The sequence below is a fragment of the Thunnus albacares genome, chromosome 13 (genome assembly GCF_914725855.1).
Source record: "Thunnus albacares chromosome 13, fThuAlb1.1, whole genome shotgun sequence".
In the NCBI taxonomy this organism is placed as follows: Eukaryota; Metazoa; Chordata; class Actinopteri; order Scombriformes; family Scombridae; genus Thunnus; species Thunnus albacares.
The window spans coordinates 8,531,583-8,558,771 of NC_058118.1; the positions used below are offsets into that span (position 1 = coordinate 8,531,583).

Genomic DNA, 27,189 nt, shown 5'->3' on the forward strand with positions numbered 1-27,189 from the left:
AACGACCAACACGTTAAAGCACCTCTAGTATAAAGAATGGCGACCACAGTTAACGGCCATATCATTATTTTTATATTCAGTGACACCAGTCGCTCATTCTATAAGTATATACTGCTGCGCAGCACATGACTGAAACATTTATGGCAAAATTATTGAAATGGAAAATATAAACCGAAGATGTGGTTTAAACATTTAATTTATTGGTATTTATTTGTTTGCACTGTTGCTGATACAGGCATGCTCAAGCATAATCTGCAGAATATTAAAAAACAAAAAACAAAAAAACATCTCCCCTTAAATGTAAGATAAAGGAAAACGTGGTCACAAACACAGACACATGTGGAGACTGGCTTATGTTTGTCCTCCATTGTCTGAACTGGAGGATGGTTAATTTGCCGGTAGCGATTCTGCGGCGCAGCCTACCGCATGGCGAGCATTTGGGCAAGGCGCAGCGGAGAGAAAGCATTGCACTGACAATCACAACCTTCCCTCCACATGGATCACTGTCAGTGGTAGACCCCAGACTGTCAGGTCACATAATCGTATTTGAGATGCCCGTGCTAGACCCCATAAAGCACAAGTCTCATTTTCTCACTATAGCCTATATCCCGAAGAGATACATGATATAGGGATATATATGGGCACGGAAACAAGACGGCTGATCATGTGCATAAAATAAATAAATACAGAAGCTTTATTAGTCGAATACCAGGAAGGAAGGAAGAGGATTTCCTTTGTCATGTGCAGAAACCAACAACAGCCTGTTTAAATGGTTCATTCTTGAATTTCCATTCCTCATTTAAATGCAAAATGTCCCATTTTTCACTGATTCTGTGAACTGAACTTCTAGGAATTAGCTTTCCATCCCAACAATTGGCAGCCAAAACTAAAGGAAGTATACTGTATAATGAAATAAGGGATACACAAGAAAGTGGTGCTATTTTCATGCTCTCATGTTGCTCCCGAGTTTGCATGTTCACCCTGTGGGTGCATTGGAGGATTTAACAGTTGTGAATGTGGTTGTCTATTTGTGTGACAGGATGATCTGGATAGGTCTGCTCTCTGTCTGGCACCCAGGGTATGCTGGGTTAGGTTGGTTAGATAGGCAGCTATAGGAAATGGATGTTAAGAGAAGTGGGTGAGGTGGTTTACATTAGTAAATACGTTTGAGGAATTAAACATCTACATGGCTCTGTTGAAGTTCATGGTATAATATCATAGCATGGTTAAGGCTCAGCTAAGTTAAAGAAAAATGGCCATGATCTCATACAAATCTCTGGCCTCACTAGTATCACCTAACCTAGTTTGGGATTTTTGGATGTAATATACTGTATATATGTATATTACAGTTTAATATACAGAGTATGAAATACCATGTAAAAGATTGTCATTATCATTGTCAAATATAAAACTAAGCAGGTTGTATATACTGTACATATACGTATGTGTATACAGTACATGCATATACTATATAAAAACCACCTATAAAATGTAAATAAAGTAACTTATTACATGACAATATTTACTCCTATGTGTGTATTTTTTCTGCTTCTTTTTGATTCTCTTTGTTCAGTTTTGCTGTTCTTGTTTTGGCTGTATGTCCATGTGTATCTTTATGAACATTGTTCTTCCAACTGTGTGTAACTATCCAGAGCCACTAAAAGCCAGTGTGAAATACCTTGTACATGTAAAAATACTTGGCCAATAAAGCTGATTCTGATTCTGAAATCATAATCCAGTTAAGCTCATAATCTAATTAAGATCTACTCAGTATGTATGGCTTACTTCAATATTACGTGGGTAATTGAATAATTAAAATAGGGATTGTTATGGAAACATATTGAAGTAGAAAGTGAGTCATACAAAATTAGACTAAACAGGGATTGCTAGGTCAGTAACCATGGCTCTCTTGTGTAAAATTTGTGGTAGAGTCTAGAGATAACAACAATCAGACAGTGAATGCATTAGCAGTAGTTGCTTCATGTACCAAAGGGGAAACTGAAGGAATATGGGACACGCAGCTTTTAGCTGAGTGACAAGCTACAATAGTAGCTGCAAACTAAAAGCAACAAAACCACTAGAAATAAAGAATCAGTACCAACATTTCACTGTGAAAGGGAGGCAACATTTTTTCAGGCTAAAGCTTAAGTCTGGGGAGTCTGTCCAAAACAGACAAGCAAAGTCAGTCACAACAGCTGGCAGGGCAAGGCTGTCCTGATAGCCTTAAGCAGAATAGATCACTGGGTGAATGCATCTAATGGAGGACAGCCATAATGGCTCCTTTGAATAGTCTATGCAGAGTGAGCTGGACCACTATGAGACATTATCACATTAGTAGAAGTGTTATAAAATGTTTTCTCTATCAAAACATAATTTAGTACATGCATACAAACAAACAAAAAAACATAATAAGCTCTGTATACATATAAATGATTAAAAAAAATCACCTGATATTAAAGCAGTACCCTGCTTAAATTTGGGCAAATACAGCCACTGACTTCTGAGAATTATCAGTCATACACTCACCTACACACAAATATGCAAAAAATTTAAGTTTAAAGAATTTTAATCGACAGAATAGACATCCCCTTTCAATGCACTGTTCATTGTTCACCTGCCTGGTTATACAAACCGTTTTTTGGATTTGTTGCATAAGACTCAGAAATTGCGTTTCCATAGCAACAGCAATTTGATGCATGTTGCAGTGCCAGTTGTGATCACCATTCTAATTTTGATGTAAATTCCCCACACAAAACTCTGCTCATTTAACATAATTAAAATTCAGTATACCAAAAAAAAGATGCATTTCACTCATGTATCTTTTTACCCATGTAAAAGATTCATATTTATGAAGATTAAATGATTATAATGTTCTACCTTTGTGGATGTTTTTGTTTTCGTCAGTGCATGTGTGCTAGTCATCTAAAACACCCAACACAAAATGGCCAACACAAACTAGTTCAGCAGTGACCCCATGGCAAGGGCAGCCACACACATAAATAACCTGCCACAGGCATCACTCAAGATGGAGGCTAAATCACACTGCACTTAACTCTATCATGGTACTCCCTCTGCCTATCCACCAGATCAACATACACCACATCAGTCATTGGTTCCCTTGTGAATGTAAAGCCATTTTCTCATTCATGTATATGCTACACTTCTATATATAAACATTATAATAATCAGGATCTACAACAGTGTTTGCCTGATTAAAACAAAATTTCAAAGATGTAATATGAAGGCAACGAGACAGATGATGTCTGTGGTGATCTTGCATTCCACATGACAGATTTTACAGATGCAGTAACAGATCTGTATTCCTGTCTTGTCCGGCATATGTCTCTAAATCAGAGCGACAACCTGTTCATATCTGTTTCTACGGCGATGCAATGACTGCTTTACATTTTCAAACAGCCCAGTCACACAATAAAATGTCACATCATTTCTCTCTCACATTAGTGGACAATCGCTGAAGACCCCTTTACGGTACCCCTCCAGCTGTGGTGGAGGCTCTAGGTGTTAAGACTCATGACGCCATTGTGCATGGGTTCCAGCCAGGGTATCTTCTCTGCTGATCTGTCTCCCTCATACAAATGAGTCAAGCACCCACATACTGTCTCACACTTGTGACTGTTGTAGTTGCAATTCTAATAGCAAAAAACAAAACAATACCCACAAAAGGTAGAAATGAAGATTTATTTATTCATGGTTTATTGTGTATGGCAACTACAACATTTACAGTGCGCTTTGTGAAGTACATTTGCAGACAGCTGCATGGATAGACTTGTCTAGCAGGACATAGTTGCTCTGACATGGCCGCATTGTATCTGATCTTTAGAATTTATTCCTAAAAATCTCAATAAAAACGACAGGTGTGATAGTAGCTATAGTTTACACTGATTATGATAATACTCAAATCTCATATTCGCACATGATGACATATCACTAACCCTCACATCCTCCACACATTCGGGGCTTAAAAATGCAGACAGAGGGCACCAGAGAACCCCTTCTACTAAAATGCCACTGCATGCCAAAGCTTGAACTGACTGTTGCAATCTACAGCCTTAAGCAGGGAATTAGCCTCCAAATACTGAGGATAACTATTAAGGACTAAACCAAAATCACATGAATTAATGTAAAAGGAGACTAGTTTTAAGTTTAAAATTCATCTTAGAAATCTGTTAATACAGATGCAGATGCTGAAACTGATTTAAAATGGACTTTCTTATATTTTACTATGAACAAATCTAGACAAGACTCCACTAATGCACATATTCTAGTTAAAATATGCGTAAGCATCTTGCTCCCATCTCGGAAAATCTCCATTTTTAATAACCTAATCCTGAGGGAAGGCAAGTAGGTACAGACACTCTCTGTGAGGTGTTGTACATTGTGAGCTGGAAGAGACATTTCATCAATAACTTTATTTAATCAATATAAACTGTGTTGTGCATGAGTCTAGCTCTGCAGAGAAGGTAGTTCTCTGATTGTGAAGAAATCAGATTTCCAAGTGATTTATGATGAAACCCAAAGACTAGAAATTACACAGAACACTGCAGCACTGCACAAAGAAATACTTATCATGTATAATAAGGCCATTCATCTCCTATTTTGGACAACAAAATATCATCGGATCAAGCTTATACTACTACTTTAATGTAAATAGAGGAGATATGGATTTCTGCTGTTTATGTGTGATATACATACAGTAAGTGTACCATGGAAACTCTCAAACACTATGTAAGCCTGCAGTGTCACCTGAGAGAAAAGGGTTGGTGGTCAATAACCAGTGGTGGAAAGTAACTAAGTACATTTACTCAAGTACTGTACTTAAGTACAGTTTTGAGGTACTTGTACTTTACTTGAGTATTTCCATTTGATGCTACTTTATACTCCCCTCCACTACATTTCAGAGGGAAATATTGTACTTTCTACTCCACAAAATTTATTTGACAGCTCTAGTTACTTTTCAGATGAAGATTTGACACACTGGATAATATAACAAGCTTTTAAAATACAACACATTGTTAAAGATAAAACCAGCGGTTTCCAACTTTTTTGGCTTTTGAGGTTTTACAAAAAGCAGTGTGTAGTCGGGGTCACATTTCAGATGTCTGTGAGTTGTTAACAGCTTCAACAAATAGTGATTTTTCCCTCTAAACCTCATTTCAATAAATATTCAAATGATCCAATATTTCATGAAAAATCAAAGAGAAAAAGTCCAGAAACTGAAACCAGATTTGTGTATCAGCACTTTGTTTTTTCTTCTTTCCTCTCCCATTAATCATCTCACGAACCCTCAAATTTAACTGATGGCCCTTTGCAGGGTCCCAACCCCTAGGCTGGGAACCACTGGACTAAACTAGCTAACTGTATATAAAGTAGTTGAAACTAGCTCCACCTCCAGCAGCTACAATAGTAACATGCTGCTTACACACTGATGCTTTAGTATTAATAATCTAATGATGTCATATATAATAATATATCAGTCAGAGGTACCAAACCACTACTTTTACTGCAATACTTTAACTACATTAAGTTATTACATGAAGTTGATAATACTTACGAACTTTTACTTACGTAGGATTTTTCATGCAGGACTTTCACTTGTACTTTCACTTGTGTGTATTTTTATATTTTTGCTGTATTGGTACTTTTACTTAAGTAAAGGATCTGAGTACTTCTTCCACTACTGTCAATAATCTTCTAATCTCATCCCCCTCTAACATACATACATAGACAATATTAACAATTGCATAGTCTGCGGACTGATTTTCTAGACCAGCCTGTCTCTGTGCAGGGATATATCAGCACTAGATTCAGTTTACTTTAAGTCCCACTATTTAGCATTTATAAGCAGTATATAAACATTTAATAAATGGTTTATAACATACTATGATGTAGTTGTAAGCAAATATAAGGATATTTTTGATGTGGTTTGTTTATTATTTATTGTGATGTTATTGTCACTATTTATCAACAATTATAACTTCCTCTGAAGAAATATTCTGCATTATTACAACTTTGTTTTACTATATTAACATTTATTTCATGTTATTTCTTGTTTTTACAACTACATTATAGTGTGCTATAAACCATTTATTAGTTCATATACTGCTTATAAATGTGAAATAGGGGGACTTAAAGTGAAATGTTAATCTGCAGGTCTTTGAACTGTGAGAGCAAACCTCAGCCTGATAATCAAACTGAAATGCCATTTAATTTCACATCATTCATTTTATTTGAATCGTTGAAAAAAATCTGATATCAATATTTAGAGCTGCCTTACATGCTATATTTATTTAAGATACTTTAAAGTAGAGAATTAATGTGATTATGTGTAAAAAGAGAATTGTGAGTGAATTGTTTAACAGAAACATTTCCAATTTACCTTCAAGTAAACATTGCAAAAAAAAAAACTTCAATGTCCTGGTTTATCTCAGCAGGATTGCGTAACACTTTCAGCACCATGGACAGCACCAGTTTTGAAAATATAGCCCACAGGGAAGGAGAATTGATGGCGAGTATTACAGCAAAAGTCAGCACACATGAATGTAGCCACAGGTGCACTGCTGACTTCCACAGCCTACTTCCATTTCCTTTAAAGCACAAGTAATCTTTAAGGAATTTAAGGCCTTCAATATATATGTAGAATCGTCAGTGTTGTAAAGCACTGGTGAGGTGAGTTAAACTCCCATCCAACAAATCATATAACTTTTTTGAATTTCATATTTTAAATTTGCCTGATTACTGCTTTATTATAATTTCCCATTTCACTCTATTATTCTATCAGGAAATTGCTTTGGAGCGGGAAAGTCATATCAAAATATTGTATGCCAAGGGGAAATGCTCCTTATACAAATTCACAGGGCCCTGACACATCAGTCTCCTGTAGGACCGCAGACTGAAAGCCATGTGTGGTCACAGTGAAGAGCAGACTATGCAATCTGGCTCTAGGCTTTCACTAATCCTGACAAAGCTATTATTTGTCTGCTTCTGCGTTTTGAACTGCAGGCACATATCCTTTATTTAGTTTTCAATTTCCAAGAATTAGCACAGAGCGTTTTAGAGAGAAACTAGGTCAAAATGTGTGTATGTGAGGAAATTTCAGAGAGAGAGAGAGAGAGCATGTGTGTCCCATTCCAGAAGTCACTTTTGATAACTTCAGATTCATCACAGACACAACAGAGAGACAGATTAAAAAGCTTTATTCAAACTAGCATGATCAGGCAGAACATTAAAGCCAAATAAGCAACATCAAAATCCGACAATTAACTAGACTTGAAAATAAAGCAAGGCCATTCTCTCCCATACTTGTCTTTGATCCACTAAGTGGGATGGAACTGGATTACGTTTGATGCAACTCTTGAAGCATACTGTACAATCTGACTGGCAAATAAGCAGAGGAAAAACTGAGCTGTGTACACAAATGAGAAATGACACACTTTGACTATACCAAGCAAGAAGCACAAGCACTTCCTGTGCCATTCAATCACAGTGAATACAGAAGATATCAAAAAAGTCTACTGTATAAAAAACAGTATAAAGCATTTAAATTTACAGTAAATGCATCTACTGGTTCTGAATAGAACATCTGTTCTGAAACCAAAAGGCTGAGCCCCTATCCATCAATGTCTAGCAAATTCAAGGTGGTATTTTATCATGGGGTTAACTGTTAACTTGTAATACTGTAGGAAATGCCATTATTTCATTCATCAAAAGTCACATATACCTTTTACAATGCAGAAGGCACGCAAGGAGCTCATCAGATGTGCAATTTATTAATTCTTTAAACACTGTTGGAATCAACCGGTTCAGGCAGTGATTGCACACACAACATGTTCTCCACAGCAAAAGATCCCTCATTAAGTGTCATCTTAAGTCTGACAGACAGACAGACAGCTGTGTTTATGTCTGGGCAGCCTGCTGTAATATTGACGCCAGGCAACAGTGAGGGAGGAAAAGAGAGGTTAGGTTTTGCTGACTCAGGATATGTAGCTCGATACATCCAGAAACATTCTCTCTTTGCTGCATTACTGAGTGAGTGCTGCAATCACATTTAGATTCGGTGCATTTTTCAAAGGGCTGTCATCTGCTCAGTAGTTCTTATGCACTGTCTATGGGTTCAGCAGTGTTTTTTTTTTCTTTTTTTCTTTTTTTTTGTTTATCTGCAGAGTCAGCGCCAGAATACTGCAACTATAATTAACACCAAGTTCTCCATGTTCCTCCCATTGAGATTTTATCATTTAGCACCCTAATAAGTGGTCCTAATAAGCTCCTTGTTTCTGAGAAATTAAAAGTCCTAGGCTTTGCAGTAGTGCAATGGCGCTACCTTTGAGGTCAAACAGGTCAAGAAAAGTACCCTAGTTTCGATTTAAGTTATCTACACTACCAAAACAACATCATATGCACTAAACTACACATATGCAACACAAAATGCCCTTGAAGAAGCTCACAAAAGCAGCATTAAAAGTTAATACATAAAATATCTATAAAAACATGAAAATTCATAAAACAACACCTTGCCTGGACCTTAGATTCCATTATATTGTACCATGGCAAAGATAAATACATTTTCAATATTCTCACTCTTTTCCATAAACACAGTATTTATCATTACAAAATTTCTTTTTAATTTCTACTGCACCTGTATTTTTAATTGATTAACACAATTTGCACTGAGTGCAATAAATGACTGCAGTTTATTTTGTATTGCCAGTTTTTTCAGCAGTCATAAGGTTGGGAAGATAAAAGTTTATATAAGTAATAAGTAAAATCTTTTTACAAAGAAAGCTGAATTGACATTTTACCCTGTTTTCAATGTTTTACTCTCTGCCCACTCTGACCCCACCCCAATCTGTGATGTCAGATTTCCTCTGAATAAAAATTTTATTTGAGGGGGAACTTCCCCCGTGCTCCCTCACTCACCCCGACAAGCTGTGTGGGACGAGACAGGCTGAAACAGAGTAGACTTTGAAAATGAACATATTTCAGATACAATTTTTCGAAAAAAAATAAATATTGCAGTGTAACTCCTGTCTCCACAATACATCCAGATAACTGCACAGCCAGTCAGCACACTTGTCTATAAGGTATGAATTGCACACCTGACATTTGTCGTGTCAAAATTTGTTCACCTGGATTACAGACAAACAAAAACCTCAAAGTTTTTCTACTTCTCTGACCTCCTTATCATTTCTTTAGAACTACAGAACATACAATCAAAATGAAAATTTACAGCTTTCTTGTCTTTCATTCTTTTTTTCATTTTCACACATTCATCACTGTTGAGTACAACAAATATTGTTAAAAAACAGAGAAATCTTAAATCAAATCACTGATTATTTTCATTGGCAAATTACTAGTTGACAGTGTGAGCCTTACTTACCAGCATGACTCATAATACAGTAGAAATGTTTTATAAAAAACAGAAAAAGAAAAGAAAAACACCAAGTGTAAAGCCTGAAATACTGACATAACCAGCTACAGTTCAGTATTTAATCAGATTTATGGAAGAATCATATTCACCCTGATTCATATGTGTATTTGTGAATAGGCGTGTTTTGAATTTTTGCTTAAAAGAGTGTTGCATGATGATGACTTATGTATAGGTTGAGCTACTGATGGTTTCTAGAACTATAGCACACAGCGTAAACCCTGGAGGGAAGGCAAATTAGTCCATTGAGAAGTTTTAAAGCATTGAGGAGAGAATGATTTACTACATGAGGCCACTCTAGTAATGTCCTGATATCCTGCCATAAATGATATCTATGTCCAAATATTTTGAACCTGTAGAATCATGCAGATTCATGCTTAAAAGAGAAAAGAAAGGTAGAAATCTGAGGTGATTAGTGGTTGATGTTTGTTTGGGGGGTTAGAGGGACTAGAGAGAAAGAACAGTAGGAGCAGAGGGACCGAGGGAGGACAGATGTTTCATATCTTCTTTGTGAGTCACAGGGAAGAATTTCAGCCAGAGACTCCCATGAAGAGATGATTATATCATGGCAGTTCTCTTCTGGGTTCCTGCTAAGACACAGAACATAGAATTAGCCCAAAACAGAAAGTCAACCTTAATATAAACTTATAGAAAGTCCTCACTCATGCAACAGTGGATCGTGACTGGTTACTGCCACCATCATTGACATGTCATTGGATTTCAGGGACATTGAAATTCAGGGAAAGTGAATGAATAACTTGTTTCTATATTTAGGTGCATTTTTTTCAATGTATTCTTTCAAATTAGTGTTGTTGGGTATTCAGAATTTTAGAATCAGACTAGCATACACAGCTAAAATAACATGACAAAGCTATTAACCAATATGGGGAAGCATTAAAGCATGCACAAGCAGGCATCACAGTGTGCTATTTGGTATTTTGTGGGCCACTGGTTACGTCCACCGGGTGAGTTTACCAGAGGGGGAAAAGAATAGCCTTCAAATTATTGTAGGACATTGCCCACAGATTTGAAATACGTTCTCGTGCTTGTGTGTAGGGATGCGGAGATAGTTGGTACAGTCACTGCTCTTAGGTACAGTATGTCACATGCTGAGAACCTATTAAGGACAACTCATTCCTTAATCCCTTTTTTGCTATCTGTGCCATCATTTTGCCCTGAATCTCCGCCAAGCTAGCCAGATGTGGACAACACAACTCTGACCAGCAGCCAATTTTATCCTAATCTCAGCTCTCAGTAAGCTGATAGGTTTTCTCACTTGAGAGACTGGCCAATTTAAATTTTAGTGCTCACAATGGCATCACATTTGAGCAGAATGGTGAGTTAGTGGGGGACAGAATCTGATCGGGGACAAATATGCTATTCTGCTCCATTTAATCATGAAACTGGGAACTGTGACAGTTTATTAAACCAAAATTTTGAGCTGAACCAAAAAGATTGATACCAAATAGAAAAATAGAAAATGTCTACACAATTATAGTGGCTCTACAGGATGTAGTTAGCAACCAGCATACCTCCAGTTGTAGAATGGACTTCCTTTCATTTTGAGTACTTAAGAACAGAAAAAAGAGACAAGTTCAGTGGTACGTGTGAAACTCAGGCAGTCAAACTCACACTTACAATATACAAACATCTTGCACAGGTCTCTCTCTCTCTCTCTCTCTCTCTCTCTCTCTCTCTCTCTCTCTCTCTCTCTCTATATCTCTCTCTCTCCATATACACCTGTGCATTTAAATATATTCATATTGTTTAATCTGTCAGTATATCACTTGTTCCAGCTTAGTCTGCAGGTCCAGCTGTACAAAAGCAAACAACATCTGGGTCGGTTTCAGCAGTTCTACATTGATTACAGTCTACTGTGTGCGGGAGCGTTGCTGAAGATGTGACTGCAGATTCCCAGCATGATGCATTCCATGTCCTTGAAGAGAACCCTTCCATGTCTGGGCTTCTTTGAAGTACTCCCCCTCTTACAGCCACTAGTTATGCTCTGATTGTGCGTTATGCATCTACAATAAATGACCTACATACCACATAAGACATCGAACAGTGGCACATTTTCAGTTTGTGGGGGCGTTATTTGTTTGGCCTAATTATGCAATGAGATTGCAGATAGTTGGCTCTAGAAATACACTGATAATGAACATCAGAATATGTTCTTATCTTAGTTGTAACTCTTGCCTTTGAAAATAGATGCCTTACAGTCCATTATATATCTATCAAAAAATGAGTAAGGAAATAATTTGGACCAAATGCAGTATTTTTACAGCATCATCCTCAATAGCACTTTGGCCAATTTCTTCTTCTTCTTTTTCAATTGCATCATGTTTAAGTTTTAGATTTCACAAAGAAAAAGTTTCAGTGCCCTAAAACTGTGCACATATACATCAGATATCAGCAAAGACCATAAAGTAAGAGACAAACTCTTTACCAGTTAATACTTAAAAAATTATGAATAAAAAGTGAATAAAATAAAATGAGCAGAAACATGATATATTGATACTTAGGGATGAGAGAGGAGTGCACACCAGTGTTGGAGAGGTGCTGACCAGGATGAAAGTAGAAGTTGCACACTAGTAGCCACGATGCAAGAATAATTGAATAAGTTAATTGAATAAACCAACTTTTTGACAAGACAGTCTTTTTAATGGTATTGAATCAATAATATAATCAATATCAATACCTTGAAGATGACTCATGTCGAAACATTGGTCAGGTATTCTTACATCGACTACAAGTGTGCAACTACCTTCCTTCACTATATTGATACTTAAGACATTGATAAAAAAGTTTCACATTTTGAATATTTGACCTATTATGACCTATTATATATGTTTTCTTGACTACAAAATGATGGTAAGATATATGCTCATTATTATCATCCACAGCAAATACAATAGAACATTTGTTGGCCTTCCAGGGAAAAAATAATGATAACTTTTTTTACACTAAGTCCCTCAACACATCTTTTAGTTGTCTGATCAACACTTGATCTGGTTCCCTCTGCATTGTCTGTAAGCACCACCAACAAAAGTGTGCTGCCATTTAAAATAATGTCCCGTATCTGTCTGTTAACAATAACTCACAACCAACCCCAGCTAGTATTTCACTTATACATACCTCCAGTGTGGATGCTCTGGAGTCTGTGGTCTCACTTGGCCCTATGCTCCTGGGTATACTGGAAACAAAATACCCAGCTCCTTTGGGGATTATAGGCTGTCTCACAACCACTTTGCCTTTCCTGGTCTCTGCGAGGAACAAACTGTACCAGTAGGCATCACTGGAGATCAGGGTAGAATCTGCGATGGTGGAGCTTCTCTGGCTGATCACGCTGTTCCTGCTGATCACGCTGTTCCTATTGGCCGGAGGGATCTTGATGGCCTTTGGCTTTGGTTTTTGACACTTCAGCACAATAATAACCAAGATGGTAATCAGGAGCAGAAACGACACAGCACCTAAACCGATAACTAAATACAGGTTTAGGTCAGTGAAGACGTCATATTCTAGTGGCAACTCTGTGGTCTCTGAAAAGGACATCACATGTTCTACTGTTGATATCTTGATGGTGACAGTGGCAGAGAGAGCAGGGTCACCATTGTCTTTGGCAACAATCACCAGCCGCTGTTGTCGAGGGTCTCTGTAACTGAACATTCTTGTTGTCCGGATTTCTCCATTGTACTGATCTAGGCTGAAAAGGGATGCATCACTGATCTGCAGGAGCTGGTATGTGACCCTGGCGTTCTGCTCGGAGTCCGCATCGATGGCGATCACTTTGGCCACCAAGTGTCCCTTATCTGTGGACCTTGGTATCACCTCCTCAATGACAGAGCCTTGCGCCCGCCAAGGTGACACTATGAGAGGAGTGTTGTCATTTTGGTCCAGAATGATGATGTGTACCGTCACATTGCTGCTCAGTGGGGGAACACCAGAGTCTCTAGCCTCAATGTGGAAAAGGAAATCCCTCTCTCTCTCATAGTCAAAGGTCTTCAGGGCATAAAGATCACCGTTCTCTGGATTGATGGAGAACAGCATTGACATAGACGTGTTAACAATCTCCTTCTCCATTATGAAATAAACCAAGTACTGGTTCTCATTAAGATCTGGGTCAAACGCACTTAGAGATGTCAATAACGCCCCTGGTAGATTATTCTCCACAACATGGATTGTGTAGAAGGACTGGGAAAACGTGGGTGCATTGTCATTGATATCCAGAATCTCTAAAGTGATGGTCTCCTTTTCAGTTAAAGGCGGCGAACCTTTGTCTGTCACCCTCAGTATGATGTCATATTTGCTTATTATTTCTCTGTCGAGTGGCTTTGAAACCAGCAGCTCAAAGAAACCCTCTGAAGATTTGTTCAGAAGGAACGGTAAGGTCTCTTGCTGACTCAAGCTGAGCTCCACTTTCCCGTTGACTCCAGAGTCCCTGTCGCTGACACTGACCACCGCAATCAACGTCCCAACAGCCACATCCTCAGTCAGTGAACTTTTCAGAGACTTGATGGTCACCTCAGGGTAGTTATCGTTCAGATCTGTGATGAACACCATGACTTTGCAGAGTCCTGACCGCGGGTTGGCCCCTCTGTCCTGAGCTTGTATGTGCATCTCAAAACTCTGACTCTCTTCATAATCTATCACCCCTTTTACCTTGATCTCACCAGAGTTTGGGTCAAGTGAGAAAAGCTCTTGTGTCTTCTCAGAGGTGTATAGTGTGTATGAATATAATAACTGAGCGTTTGTGCCTTCATCCAAGTCTGTTGCATTTAAGGTCATGACCACTGTCCCTGCAGCGGAGTTCTCTGGGACGTTGACTTCAAATACTGGCTGACTGAACAGGGGGGCGTTGTCATTGATATCCAGGACATTAATAATGATGCTGGCTGTGCCGGAGCGGGGAGGGACCCCTCCATCCACAGCTGTTAAAATCAAATTATGAACTGCATGCTCCTCTCGGTCCAAATTACCACTGAGCACTAAATCGACATATTTGGAGCCATCGCTGCCGGTTTGTATATCTATGTTGAAGTACTTGCTTTCGCTGAGATAGTAGGTCTTGATTGAATTCGCCCCCACATCCGCATCCACGGCGTTTGTCAATGAGAATCTCTCACCGGGAGGGGATGCTTCCGAAATGTCCAAGTGCATTGTCCTCCTGCGAAACACAGGCGCGTTGTCGTTGATATCCATGATTTCTAGTTCGATGTTAAAAATACGAATGGGATTTTCAAGTATGACATCCATTTTCAGAAAACACGAGGTTGTTTTAGTCATGCATATGCTCTCCCGGTCTATCTTCTCGCGGATGATCAGCTCCCCGGTTTCTTTGTTGATGTCAAGGTAATTTTTGCTGTGAATGACATCGAGCTTTGCTCTCCGCTGCACCAAACTGCGAACATCCAGACCCAAATCTGTGGCCAGATTGGCAACAAAGGAGCCCTCTTCCATTTCCTCCGGAATAGAGTACCGAGTGATGGAGAGCGCAAATCCCCATAGTGCAATAAAAGCAAAAACACCCACCATCAATCGTGTCCGTGAAGGTGCAATGATAAGCGCCGTCATTATGGTAGGCTATGTTTAAAGATAGAGATGAAACAGATCAGGTTGTCTTGATGCAGGGGAGCGCCGGTGTCATTCTTGCTTCTACGCGTTGTAGCTGTAGCTGCAATAGGCCATGTACAGTACAGCACCGCTGGAGGAGCTGGGCTCTCACAGCAATGCTCTGCAGGGGCGTGCGCAGCATTTGTGTGGCCTCAATGGAAATAAGGGATGCACATATTTAAAGGCAGGTACCACAAATTCCAATTAAGAAATAACAAATTTCTGATCCATTTTTTTGCTTGCAGCAGCAGCTGCTTCTTACATTCTATGTTGACCTAAAATATGAAGAATAGTTGTTGGATGTGATGAACACTTTCTTTTGTAGACATATATGTAGCAACAATTTTTGATTCTAAAGAAATTTCCTTTGTGGTTACAAAGTAATATTTCCATGAAGTTACCAAAGGTTTAAAAAACCTAGCATTCAAAATTCTCACCAGGTATGGTTCAAATAATTTGTTTTGTTTATTGCATAATTAGGAGAAATTCAACGAACACTCTCTGGGCGCTCCTAGGCATTTAAAAAAAAAAAGAAGCTAAAAATGAGTGATGAATTGTTATTTTATTATTAAATTATTAAACATCAGGGAGTCATCTTAATACAAATGAATATTGTCCTTTGAAATGACAAGTAAAGGCAAGGCAAGGCAAATTTATTTATATAGCGTCTTATCCTGCACAAGGCAACCAAAAGTGCTCCATGAAAATAGTGAAATAATACTATAAAATAGCACAGAAATAGTAAAACATTACAGTAAAGATAAACTTTGGGGAGACTGCTCGTTGTGCCATAGTGCAAACAGGTTTTACTTTGTCATTATTTGTGATTGCTGCTTAATTTTTAATGCTAGGGAGATATTTACTGACATGAGGGGTGATAAGAAGAGGATGACCCTCAACATTCCTCTACTTTAGCTCTCTCCAGTGTCAATTCAGAGAATTACAGGGAGATCTGGACTTCACCCACCACACACACACATGTCATGCTATCTGTTATGTTTAATGGATTTAAGAGGTTATTTTGAACAAATGTATCCATTTGCTGTATCAACCTTCCCTCTCTGTCATGTCTATATTCAAAAGAAAATATATCTGTGCTGCATTGATTATATATTAGTTTATCTCTAATGAAATTTTACAACATTGTATTTTTCTCTCCTATTGAATGTTTTCAGCTACACTGGAAATATTTTGAAAAGTCAGGTAATTAACATTTGGCCAGTTGTTCATGGGAATCAGAAAATACACCACCAACCAACAAAACTGGGAAAAACTACAGGCATTGTACAGTATATCACCAGTATCTGTGGTTTGTGTTAAAGGGTTAAAGATTTTCTTATGTAATGGAGCTCATCAGTGAAAGAGGGTTGCTGTCCTGTTGTTTTGCAGCTGTATCAAGTGGAAGAATCATGGTAAGAAGACAGCTTTTTGAGTGTACTAATATTTGAGTACACTTGAGTAAGCCATAATGGTAAACTCAGATTCTGGAGTTTATTTTTTGACTAGTGAGTTGGATGTTAGTCTGACCTTGCACGGAAACAGAAGTGTAAGGGGAATTAAATGAGTCTTTTCCCTCAAATTTCTTTCAGTATTTTTTTTTTAAACTACAAGGGGCTACAGGGCTCAGGTGATAGACTTGGTCAGCAAGACACTTGCACACACTGAAACCCACATTGCTCCCCATATGTGCATCAGAAAAAAATATAAGCCATTTTGAACAAAAGCTAAATTATTTCAATGTAAAACTAGGTAGAATGTAGATAAAATACTGTATATTAAACAGTACCCAGAGAAGGAAATATACTCATAACTTGCCAAATAGCTTTGTCAGAGTTAAATCTCCAGTTTTAAGATTTTCCTTCTTGTAGAATGACCCAATGGCCCATCGCACATAGTTCAGATGTACATTTTAATGATCAAATGCGTAACAAATTTGCAATGAACAAAAATGTTGAAAGCATTTTTAGTATTGTCACAGTCATATGTGAAGGTAGAAAGGACAAGAACTATCTAGGATAGATAAAAATCTATCATAAATTATTGATTTTATTTCTTATTTGTCAGGTGCAGATACAGTATTACTTGTAATAGAGATATAGAGGGTCCTGTTTGCTCATATGGATTTTTAATATTATCTTATATTGATTGTTTGTTATTGTTTTTGATAATATATATGTGTATTACCATTATATATATTATAATAGAAACTAAATGTGGTCGTTTGTTTACTGTATGCACCATATATGAGTGTATGTAGCAATTTAAGAGGTATTTGTGAGGGAAAGGCACCCTCTAGTGGAATAAATGGAAACTGTTCAACTCAGCCAAAACTGTGGAGAAAGGTCGGAGCTGAAGAGAAGTAAAGCAACATAAATTGGCCTTTGGACAGATTTTACATGGCACAGAAGCTGCACATATGTGTCTGTGCTTATAGCACATGGGACATATGTATTAGAATGACTGCTAAGCCTGGCTATTTTTGGTACTGGTTGTGATACAGCCAAATATAAATCTTGGCTCACCTATTAGTAATTATTGGCAGGATAAAGTAGTGAATATGTGTTTTAAATTCTGGGTGTTCCAGTAGTCTCTAAATGACAGGGATTCTCCTCAAAGGTTTTATCCATCTGATTCGGTCTTCAGAGTCTTCAAAATAAATCTGAAATTGGCCCTTGGCACTCATATTTTTCTAACACGAAGCGGTTTAGTGAGGCAGTCAGGCCCAGATTAACCCATTGGTCTGCGGTAGTTCAGTTAGAGGCGATGGATCTTGGGGATTAACTCCACAGTGGTAGTTTAAAACCCTGGGTTCACTATCTAAGAACGTCACGAGAAAAGGTTAAATGGCACTCAGAGCCATAAGTCACAGCACAACAATAATAACAGCTTCAGAAACACAGGTGTTCATGTCATATAGTGAGGATCCACCTGGCCATGACTGTGCTCTTGCCTTCTATTTCTAGACTGAGCAAGAGGGATGAGCTGTAAACACAACCTCTGATTCCTCTTTGCGGGGAAGCAGGATTAAATGGTTCAAATTGTGCAGTGGGGTTATATTTGGTGTCCCCAAAATATGACTCAAGGGCTCATACCTGTGACCCCTGTGGAACTGAATCTCATTATCAGTATCCGTGCATAAAATGACTGCATTTGTAAGCAGCTCTTTTACTTCTACTCTTCTCTGCTTACTGAGAGGCAGTTTTGAAGCCAATTAGCTAACTGTGCTCCTGCCACGTTTTATTCAGTGCTCTCATTGCCATGAGATTGCATTTGATCTTATGAATCTGCACAAAGCTCACATACTGTAATTGTGAATACATTTATTATACTACGCTCTCACTCTGATACAAAGAATCTTCAGTGTCAGCTCTTGATGGTGGCAAAATGATCAGTTCAGTTTACTGTCACTGCTTTCCTGTTACGTCGTATTTGTGTTGATGTGTTTATTTATTCATGAAGAAATTCATGCTCATGTGACTCTAGCTGTTATTTCAGAGTGACATAAATACATAATCACCTCAGTCTCTGACACAGCGTATCCTCCACCAATGAAAGGTGTAAAAGTATATCTTGAAGCAGCTTTTCCTTTGAAGGCTATAAGGTTTATTGTTTGCACAGTTATTTCACATCTTTGACACACAGAATTGCACTCAGTACAGCTGTCGCTATAACACAAAAAGGCGGCGCTACAGAAAAGTGACTGGTACTTGGATAACCCTTGTGCTGAAATCATGAACTGCTGAGAACCAACAAGACAGATTACTGCCTTCAAACTAGACTAAATTGATGGAAAAGTCATTTTTTGCTGCTTGGAGATCTCATTGTAACTCATAATAGACCTACTTGATTTCAGTATTTACAAAAATAAAAATATACTTGTGGTGAGGATTGGTATTAAATTACACCAAGAAAAGGAGAAATATAGTCTGCTAGCCTCCAAGAGCAATATTTCCACTATAGTGAAGCAATTCATAGTTAATAATGGAACCAGTCAGTTAATGGCATATGTATCATACACAGAATATACAGTACAATTGGTGTGTCATTTAAAGATATCATTACTTATGAGATCATCATCATTGTCAAAAGACTGTTCATAGTTTGAGATGAATCTCTTTTTCTTCCCAAAAGTAGAAAAGGTGTTATACACATCCAGTTCACCTCTGGGTGCGAGCTTCAGAGTGCTGTATCCAGACGTGGTGCCAGGAATGTATACATTGTGCTGGTAGTCTGGTGGTTCACAATGAGGCTGAGTGTACTTTGGAGTCCATGAGTAGTTAGGAACTGCTCCCTCTTGAAGAGACATCTTGCAGTCTGTAAAAATGTGCATAAATTACAATTTGTATCGGAAGATTATTTCTGCAAAGACCTCATATTTACATACAGTATGCTTCATGTGAATAAGGTGGTTTTAAAGGCATCTTAATTTCAGCTATTTTTCAAATAACACTTCTTGCAGCGACTTAAGCAATCCTCATGTTGATGCATTAAAATCCCCTCCGTTTTGGGGGCCTGGTGTTGTCTGCTTTTTCATTTACCATTTTATATTTCAGACTAAATCCTTAAGTACAGACATAAGGAGAACCTCCACCTGCCACACACCACCCTGATGAGCCCAAACTTCCACCTACCATTCATATGGCTTCCCCAAGTCCAGTACTGTGGTGCCACAGAGCAGGAAATCCCATCAGCATCATATTTTTGTTGACGTGTAAGTGTACCCTCCATATTTGCTGAACTATACCTGAAAAGATAGAGACAACACAAGTATAAATTTAGCTGTGTGCATGTGTGTGTGGATGTGTTGTAATTGGCTGAGCTGTATTCACCTCTTGTACGCCGAGTTGCGCTGGTTCTTGGTCCAAGTCCAGTCCTTGTTGGAATACTTAAGCTGCACAGTTGAAACATAAAAAAACTTTTTAAATCAGTGACCAGCTCAAGTACAAATGCCCTGCATTTATGCCTAGACACAGTGACACGCCTTTTTCTCCCTTGTTTATGTTGGAAGCCAATAGCTGATAAGTTCCATAGAGAGAAAGTCAAGTTTTAGTGAAACAGCTGGAAACCATTACACAGTGTAGCTGACTAGAACACAAATACAGCAGTGGCAGTGTTAAGATCAAGAGAAAGCTTCAAGTCTAGGGTAGAATTGTTTTTCTCTTTTTATCCCTGCATCACTTTTTATCCCTGTGTCAAACACCTTGTCACACTTTGATAATTCACCCAGACTGCAAGGTATGCTGTCACAGCACTGAGGCTATGTTTTCTACTGGATTACATAAAACATTGAAACTTGTTTTCATCCTACAGACAATAAACGAGGTTTGAAGAATTTGTAATAACAAATCTATGATGTTCATCTAATCCTTCTTGACATTTAAGATCATTATAACATTTTATAGTTTAACATCCCTTTATATTAGACAAGTTTTTTTTAAAAACAAAAAGTAATAGTGTGGTCTATGATAGAGCTTGTTGGAGCGCCCCCTAGTGTGTGAAATGCACTGTTACATTTGCTATTGTACTCAACCTTTCTGTCATTTTTAATTGAAGTGAGGACGACTAATGAGAGAGTGGATGTAGTTTTTGGATCGGCCCAAGTGTAACACTTACACCAACTACTGTGTTGATTTCAAAGTCTATCTTTCCCACAGTGAAAAGTTAATATTTTACTGTTTTGCCGGCAAACAACATAAAATAAGAGGCTTCATCTGCACTTTCCAGTATATTTTGAAGTTACTGTACCTCGTTTGGGGTTGCGGCTCTGTTGTTGGTCAGTTCATTACGGTCCAGTGCGCTCCAGCCAGACGTCAGGTAGTCTGTACTCTTTGCATTATTCTGTTGAACTGACATTACCGGACTGCAAGGTTTGAGGAACATGAAGTCACTTTTAGATAATTCCGGTGTCAGACACATTTTATAGCAATAGACCTGAGGAAGTGCGCTGTTGCTGTTTGCCTCTGCGCAGCCGGACGCGCCGGAAGACATCCGAACATTTAAGTTGGACTTTTTGAAAACCTCTGTGGCGGTAGATGTTTCTGAGCGAGAACAGCAGCAGCAACACTCGCTGATGGAGAGGAAGTTGGACTCTCTGTTGGACGGTCTGCCCTTCAGTCTCCTCACTGCAACCAGGACAATTATAGCCACCAGAAATGTGAAGGAGATTGCGCCCAGAGACACGATTAAGTACAGGGTGAAGTTGGAGTTGTGATGTGGGCTTAGTGACAGGTCACCCAAATCGGGCTGTGAATCTGGCAGGCTGTCAACTACTGACAGGATGATGGAAACTGTGGCCGAAAGGGGTGGCTGACCATTGTCCTTCACCAGAATGACCAGTCTGTGCCTTGTGGGGTCTTTCTCCACCAACTGGCGTATTGTCCTGATTTCGCCTGTGTACAGAGCAATGCTGAACAAGCTCGGGTCTGTTGCTTGGAGCATTTGATAAAAAAGACGCGAGTTTTGACCTGCGTCTGCATCCACCGCGTTGATTTTGGTGATAAGGTAACCAGCGTCAACTGATCTGGGCACCGCTTCGGTGGGTACCGTGCCGTTTTGTGGAACTGGTGACACAATTACGGGTGCATTGTCGTTTTGATCCAAAATAAAGATATTCACTGAAACGTTGCTGTTCAGCGGCGGAAAACCGGCGTCTTGAGCTTGAACTGTGATCTGAAAGTTTTTAAGCTGTTCGTGGTCAAAGGATCGCAGCGCGTAAAGGTTCCCGCTGTCTGAGTTTATGGATACGTATGTGGACACAGACATTCCTTGTATGTCACCATCCAGGATAGAGTAGGATAGGTACGCATTTTGACCAGAATCCGGATCCAGTGCGGTCACAGAGCAAATGGATGCCCCCGGCGCGTTATTCTCGGTCAAATATACAGTATAGGAAGGCTGTTTGAAATGAGGCGCGTTATCGTTCACATCAGAAACTTGGACCAAAATAGTTTTCCTAGTGAATAAAGGTGGGGAGCCCATATCTCGGGCGGTGAGGGTGATGTTGTACTCTGCCACTGCCTCCCTGTCTAGAAAATCACACGTTACTAATGTATAGTAGTTCTTAAAGGATGAGTGGAGCTGAAATGGGACGTGATGGGGGATCTCACAGTCCACGTTCCCGTTTTCCCCTGAGTCTCTGTCCATTACACTGATGACTGCTATCACTGTCCCCGGGGGTGCGTCCTCCTGCACAGGTGTGGACACTGATGTTAAAATCACCTCAGGAAGGTTGTCGTTTTTATCCAAAATGTTCACTAGTACTTTACAGTGAACTGCTACAGCGGAGGGACCTTTATCTTTAGCCTGGACATAAATTTCATGCATCCTGGCCTTTTCATAATCTATCACTCCTTTGACTTTGATTTCCCCCGTGCGCGAGTCTACACTGAAAAGCTGTCGCACTTTGATGGGAGCGTGGCCGCTGAATGAATAGGTGATGTCAGCATTGGGACCCTCATCTAAATCGGACGCATTGAGTTTTATGACAACTGTGCCTTTAGGTGCGTTTTCAGCAAGTCTCACTCTGTAAAACGACTGATCAAACACAGGCGCGTTATCATTTGCATCCAAAACTGTAATATCAATTTGCGCAGTGCCGGATCTCTCCGGCGCGCCTCCATCCACTGCTGTTAGGACCATTTGATGCGCACTCTGGTGCTCTCTGTCTAGTGGATTTTGTAGGACTAGTTCTGCAAATTTACTGCCATCACTTCGCGTCTGTATATCTAAAAGGAAATGTTCATTTACACTCAGCAAATAGGTGCGTAGCGAATTGGATCCCACGTCCAAATCCTGTGCGCTCTCAAGTGGGAAACGGGATCCTGGCGCAGCAGACTCCGATATGTCCAGATTAAATTCGGTCCACGGGAAACTAGGAGAGTTATCATTCACGTCCAAAATTTCTATCTCTACCCTGTACAGCTCCAGGGGGTTTTCTATGACCACTTGCAAGTGAAAAGAACAAGATAAACTCTGCTCGCATAGTTCTTCACGATCAATTCTTTCGTTGACAAATAAAACTCCATTTTCTAAATTTACCTCCACATATTGCTTCTTGGCACCTGAGACTATCCGGAATCTGCGCGCAGAGAGTTTATCCAAATCCAAGCCCAGGTCCTCTGCAATATTGCCAACAAAAGCTCCATGCTCCAGTTCCTCTGGGATTGAGTAGCGAATCTGTCCCCAGACTGCATCCAGGAAACAAGTGAACAACGCAAGACGGCACACTGCATGCCATTTCCCACAGAGTCTTTTCTTCGCCCCTTGTGTGTCCATCTGTAGGCTGGATCAATTCCGCAACTCACACCAAGGACTGTGTCTCTAGTCTACCACTCATAGAAGATGATTAAAACAGAACTGTGTAAAATACAGTCTGGAAAAAAACTTAACATTGGTGGGACTGGAACAGCGCCTGCCTGCCTGAGAGAAAAGAGAGGAGAGAGAGAGATGTGCAAGGGCTACTAGCCTATCTCAGATTAGTGTGCGTTTTGTGTGTCTGTGTGTGCGTGTGTTTATTATTGGCCCTACTGTTCCAATACGGGGGGGGGACGACATCTGCTCGGATAATCTTTCCTGCCTACTAGCCCGATCACATTTATGTCACAGCCTCTAGTCTTTGACCGTAGGTCAAACGTTGTTGTTTCAGTTTCTTTTAAGTGTGTTTCATCATTTTGAACTGAAATTGTTGAGCATAATCCGATACAAACAAATCTTCCTGCAGTATATTCACTCCAATTTATACAAGTAAAAAGTTACAGTCACAGACTGATGATTATTAATCAAGGTACTTTTTTAAATGATTTACTTAATGAACTATTATTGTAACAGCTTCAGATGGTAAAGCTTGTGGAATGAACTTGTTCCTCTGGAGATTTGGAATGAAAGGATTCCATCAGAAACTTGTTAATAAACTCTTGTAATCAAAGCATGATTCATGATTTAGCCTATAAAATGTAAAATTATCAAACTGTATGTGAAAGAAAGGTGACATGAAAATCCTTAAATTTGTGTTCATGTTATTAACTTCAACAATAATAACATAAACTCAAGTCTCAGGGAAGTGAAAAGTGTTTTAGTTTATCAAACCAGAGAAAAAGAGAAGAAGCTTAAACACAAACCAGTTTTTAACACCTTACTTAATGAAAAAGAATGATAGTAATTCTTTTAAAGAATACAAGAAAAGTATGACAGAAAAACTCCATTAAAAAGTTAAAGTCCATATATTTATCATAGAAACAGTTACTATAAATGTACTTTTAAATAACTATCAAGTCTGCAAGTTAGAAGTAAAAGTAAGAAAAACTGTCCTGAGGAAGCTGCTCAAATTCAGCAACATCATTATAGCACCCTAGCCCAGATTGTTCCTGTATAAAACAGCTTTTTACAGCCTATTTCAGTGTATTAATACTCAAATAGATCAGTTGTATCTGTTTATCATCCACCTCAATGCACGCTCCACCCGTTTGCTCTGAAAAACCCAGTTCCCCTGGTTAAAAACTGAAAACACAATCTGTCTGCAGGAATGAAACTGCAGCAGATGGTGAGGTTTTCCATGGGCTCATGCTCTTTTTAATTAATGGAATGGAGATTAGAGGGCATTTTCCCTGGATCATTAGTGAACAGAGGAATTAAGACATTTTGTGAGAAATAATCCCAAGGCTATCCATGTGATGCACATGTGGTTTTCTCTCAGTGGTCATATTGACCTGCTTTTCACAGCCTAAGTGCATGGCATCACTTACGCAGTGCAGAAACTAAGTAGCTGGGATAAGGGGACACAACCACCACATTTAGGGATCAAAAATACAAAAGAGATTATCTCTCTGTCACTCTCTTGCTCTCTCTCTCTCTCTCACACACACACACACACATGCACATACACTCTCTCTCCCTCCGTCATTCTCTCACTCAAGGGCAAAAGTAGAATATCAATCCCTTTGTCTTTAACTACTTTCCAGCTTTAAAACTGTGGGATTAGGTTAGGTTAGCCTATATTCTGCAGCTTCTAACACTTAATCGGTTTTAGCTGCAAACAGTATTGTGCATTCTGCTTAAATGGTAAAATGTCTGTCATGTAACATGTTCTGAGTGCAACTAATTATTTTGAATTTCATTTAACCCCTTGGAAAACATTGCAGATGTTCTGCACCACCTGGTATGAAGAGCCAAAAGCAAACTGACAGGGATGACTTCTCGCATGATTGATAGCTATAGTTATGAAGTAAATTCTAACAATTATTCTCCCCTTTGTATCCGTTGCCACATAGTAGCCTTTACATTTCCAGTTTTTGCAGCCATGCTGTAGGAACTGTTTTATTATAGTATTAATATAGACAGTCTTGTGAAATGGGGAAAGGTTGTGATCCTGGCCTTGAGAGAGTATGTGCCTACATTCACATGTGGGTTGGTCAGAAACAAAGTGATGGTTTGAGTTTATCAAATGCAATCAGTAGAACAAATAACATTAACAGAAAAAAAGGGATTTTGGCTCCACTTTGGGTATTCCATCTGTAAACATAGATTTTCATTAATAAATTAAGCAATTCAATAGCCTGCAAAAAGTCCATTTGGATATTACCTCTTGCGCTTGGTTGATCGTGTTCATTATTAAAGTCTCTGTTGCACCAAGAAAATGTTGTTCTCTTTTTCTTCAGAGTAGAGAAAAATCAGAGAATGAAAGGAATTGGAGGAGATGAGATTTAAAGTCTGTTGTCCTAGATTTTTACAGAAATTGTTAATTAAGATGAATTAATAGTAAAATAAATAGTAAAAGTAATAATAAAATGAATAGAGCCAGTATTTTGATATTCATCCTTATATTAATATTTTGTTCACAGGTGTGACCTCTGACATTAAACACAGATTGTGTCTAAGCTGTCTATAAAACAGCTCCACTTTTATGTGAATCTACCCTTCTCCCAGCCTTCAACCAATTTACAGTAGCAGCACATGGGTTTTCATGCGGTCATCACCTGCGTTATTAAACTAAGCTCAATGTGTTTGTTGAAACTTGAAATGAACATCAGAGGAAAGAGGAGCAGGTAAGAGCAGAGTTGTTATTGGAGTTGTCACGTGAGAACCTTCTGACAGTGATAGTTGGCCCAGAAAACCTCTAGAATCACTAACATTAAATACTTGTCTGGGCGTCCCACAGCCACAGGAGGGTGGAAAGGCAGAGTCAGTGGTGAAAATAACCTGTTTATTATTCTGTCTTATTTCCATTTCATATCAATTTTATATCTAGACAAGAACCATAAATAATCATATTTTTCCCATTTATAAATGAATGTGTGCATGAGGCAATCACTACCTCACTGAACAGTGACGTTATGACATTTCGTGTCATGTCATGCGTGCAGTCCACGGAGGGAATAAGCTGATCATCATATGGGAATATCGTGCTGAATCTTATATGCCCATTATAAACTGGCCCTTTATAATGGGTTTATATTAAGTATTTAACAGCTTTATTACATTGATTTTCTATGCTTTCTACTTCAATTATAAGCCATATAAGCCATAGGTTCACAATTTTTCAAGTGTGTCTTAAGACAATAGTCAGGTGCCAATATGAATATCAAAAGAGGTTTTGCTCTCTGTCATTCATCCTGCTCATATTGACCATTAGAAGATCCCCTCCAAATGTGCTTGTAATGTAAGTGATAGGGGACCAAATCCACTGTTTTCACCAGGTTTTGAGCAAAAATGTATTTAAAAGTTTATCTGATGATAATGTGAGATAGATTATATAATATTCAGCCATATAAATTAGTCAACTTAGCTTCAAATAAACTTTTAAATTCATTTTTGCATGAAAAGAGGCCTGTGAATTTTGTCCCCCATCACCTATACTGAAGCATTATGAGGGGATCTCTTAATAGCCAGTATGAACAGGTTGTGAAAAATCCTCCTCCAGCATGACACTAGCTTTTTATCTAGCTCTTTAATTCAAGACTTTACACAACCTGGCAATCCAAAAGTTGTTCTTGTTGATGGCTTATAACTGGTTTCTAAAGCATTAGTAAATGTTTATTAACTATCAATTAAGCCATTAATACCAGCTCATAAACTTTTTGTAAAGGGTGACTTATTAAAGAATGGTAAATGACTAGGTATTTACTTCAATGTGATACAGTTTC

At 38.7% G+C, this 27,189-nt stretch overlaps 2 protein-coding genes across 4 annotated transcripts; both read right to left on the minus strand.

The window, feature by feature from the left end:
- Positions 1–7,197: 7,197 nt before the first annotated feature.
- LOC122996106 (protocadherin alpha-C2-like) lies at positions 7,198–15,146 on the minus strand. Of its 3 annotated transcripts, none has more exons than XM_044371659.1 (3): positions 12,578–15,146; positions 10,975–11,011; positions 7,198–10,029 (listed from the first exon to the last, which is right to left on the minus strand). In XM_044371659.1, the coding sequence occupies exons 1-2, from the start codon at positions 15,011–15,013 to the stop codon at positions 11,000–11,002; spliced, it is 2,448 nt and encodes an 815-aa protein (XP_044227594.1). In that variant the 5' UTR covers positions 15,014–15,146; the 3' UTR covers positions 7,198–10,029; positions 10,975–10,999. The 3 variants fall into 3 exon arrangements, with proteins under 3 accessions (XP_044227594.1, XP_044227595.1, XP_044227593.1); XM_044371660.1 differs by having other exon boundaries at positions 7,198–10,032; XM_044371658.1 differs by lacking the exon at positions 10,975–11,011.
- Positions 15,147–18,525: 3,379 nt separating this feature from the next.
- On the minus strand, positions 18,526–23,922 carry LOC122994822 (protocadherin-10-like). Its single transcript, XM_044369565.1, has 4 exons — positions 20,798–23,922; positions 19,882–19,943; positions 19,684–19,796; positions 18,526–19,366 (listed from the first exon to the last, which is right to left on the minus strand). Exons 1-4 carry the CDS (start codon positions 23,324–23,326, stop codon positions 19,095–19,097), a joined length of 2,976 nt encoding a protein of 991 aa, XP_044225500.1. The 5' UTR covers positions 23,327–23,922; the 3' UTR covers positions 18,526–19,094.
- Between the last annotated feature and the right edge of the window lie 3,267 nt (positions 23,923–27,189).

Coding starts and splice junctions, on each gene's coding strand:
- LOC122994822 (XM_044369565.1), bottom strand. CDS start 23,326: ATGGACACACAAGGGGCGAAGAAAAGACTCTGTGGGAAATGGCATGCA. Junction 19,944..20,797: donor GAGCCGCAACCCCAAACGAG/GTACAGTAACTT, acceptor TCAACTGTGCAG/CTTAAGTATTCCAACAAGGA. Junction 19,797..19,881: donor CGCAACTCGGCGTACAAGAG/GTGAATACAGCT, acceptor CTATCTTTTCAG/GTATAGTTCAGCAAATATGG.
- LOC122996106 (XM_044371658.1), bottom strand. CDS start 15,013: ATGACGGCGCTTATCATTGCACCTTCACGGACACGATTGATGGTGGGT. Junction 10,030..12,577: donor CCAGAGCATCCACACTGGAG/GTATGTATAAGT, acceptor GTGTCTTAGCAG/GAACCCAGAAGAGAACTGCC.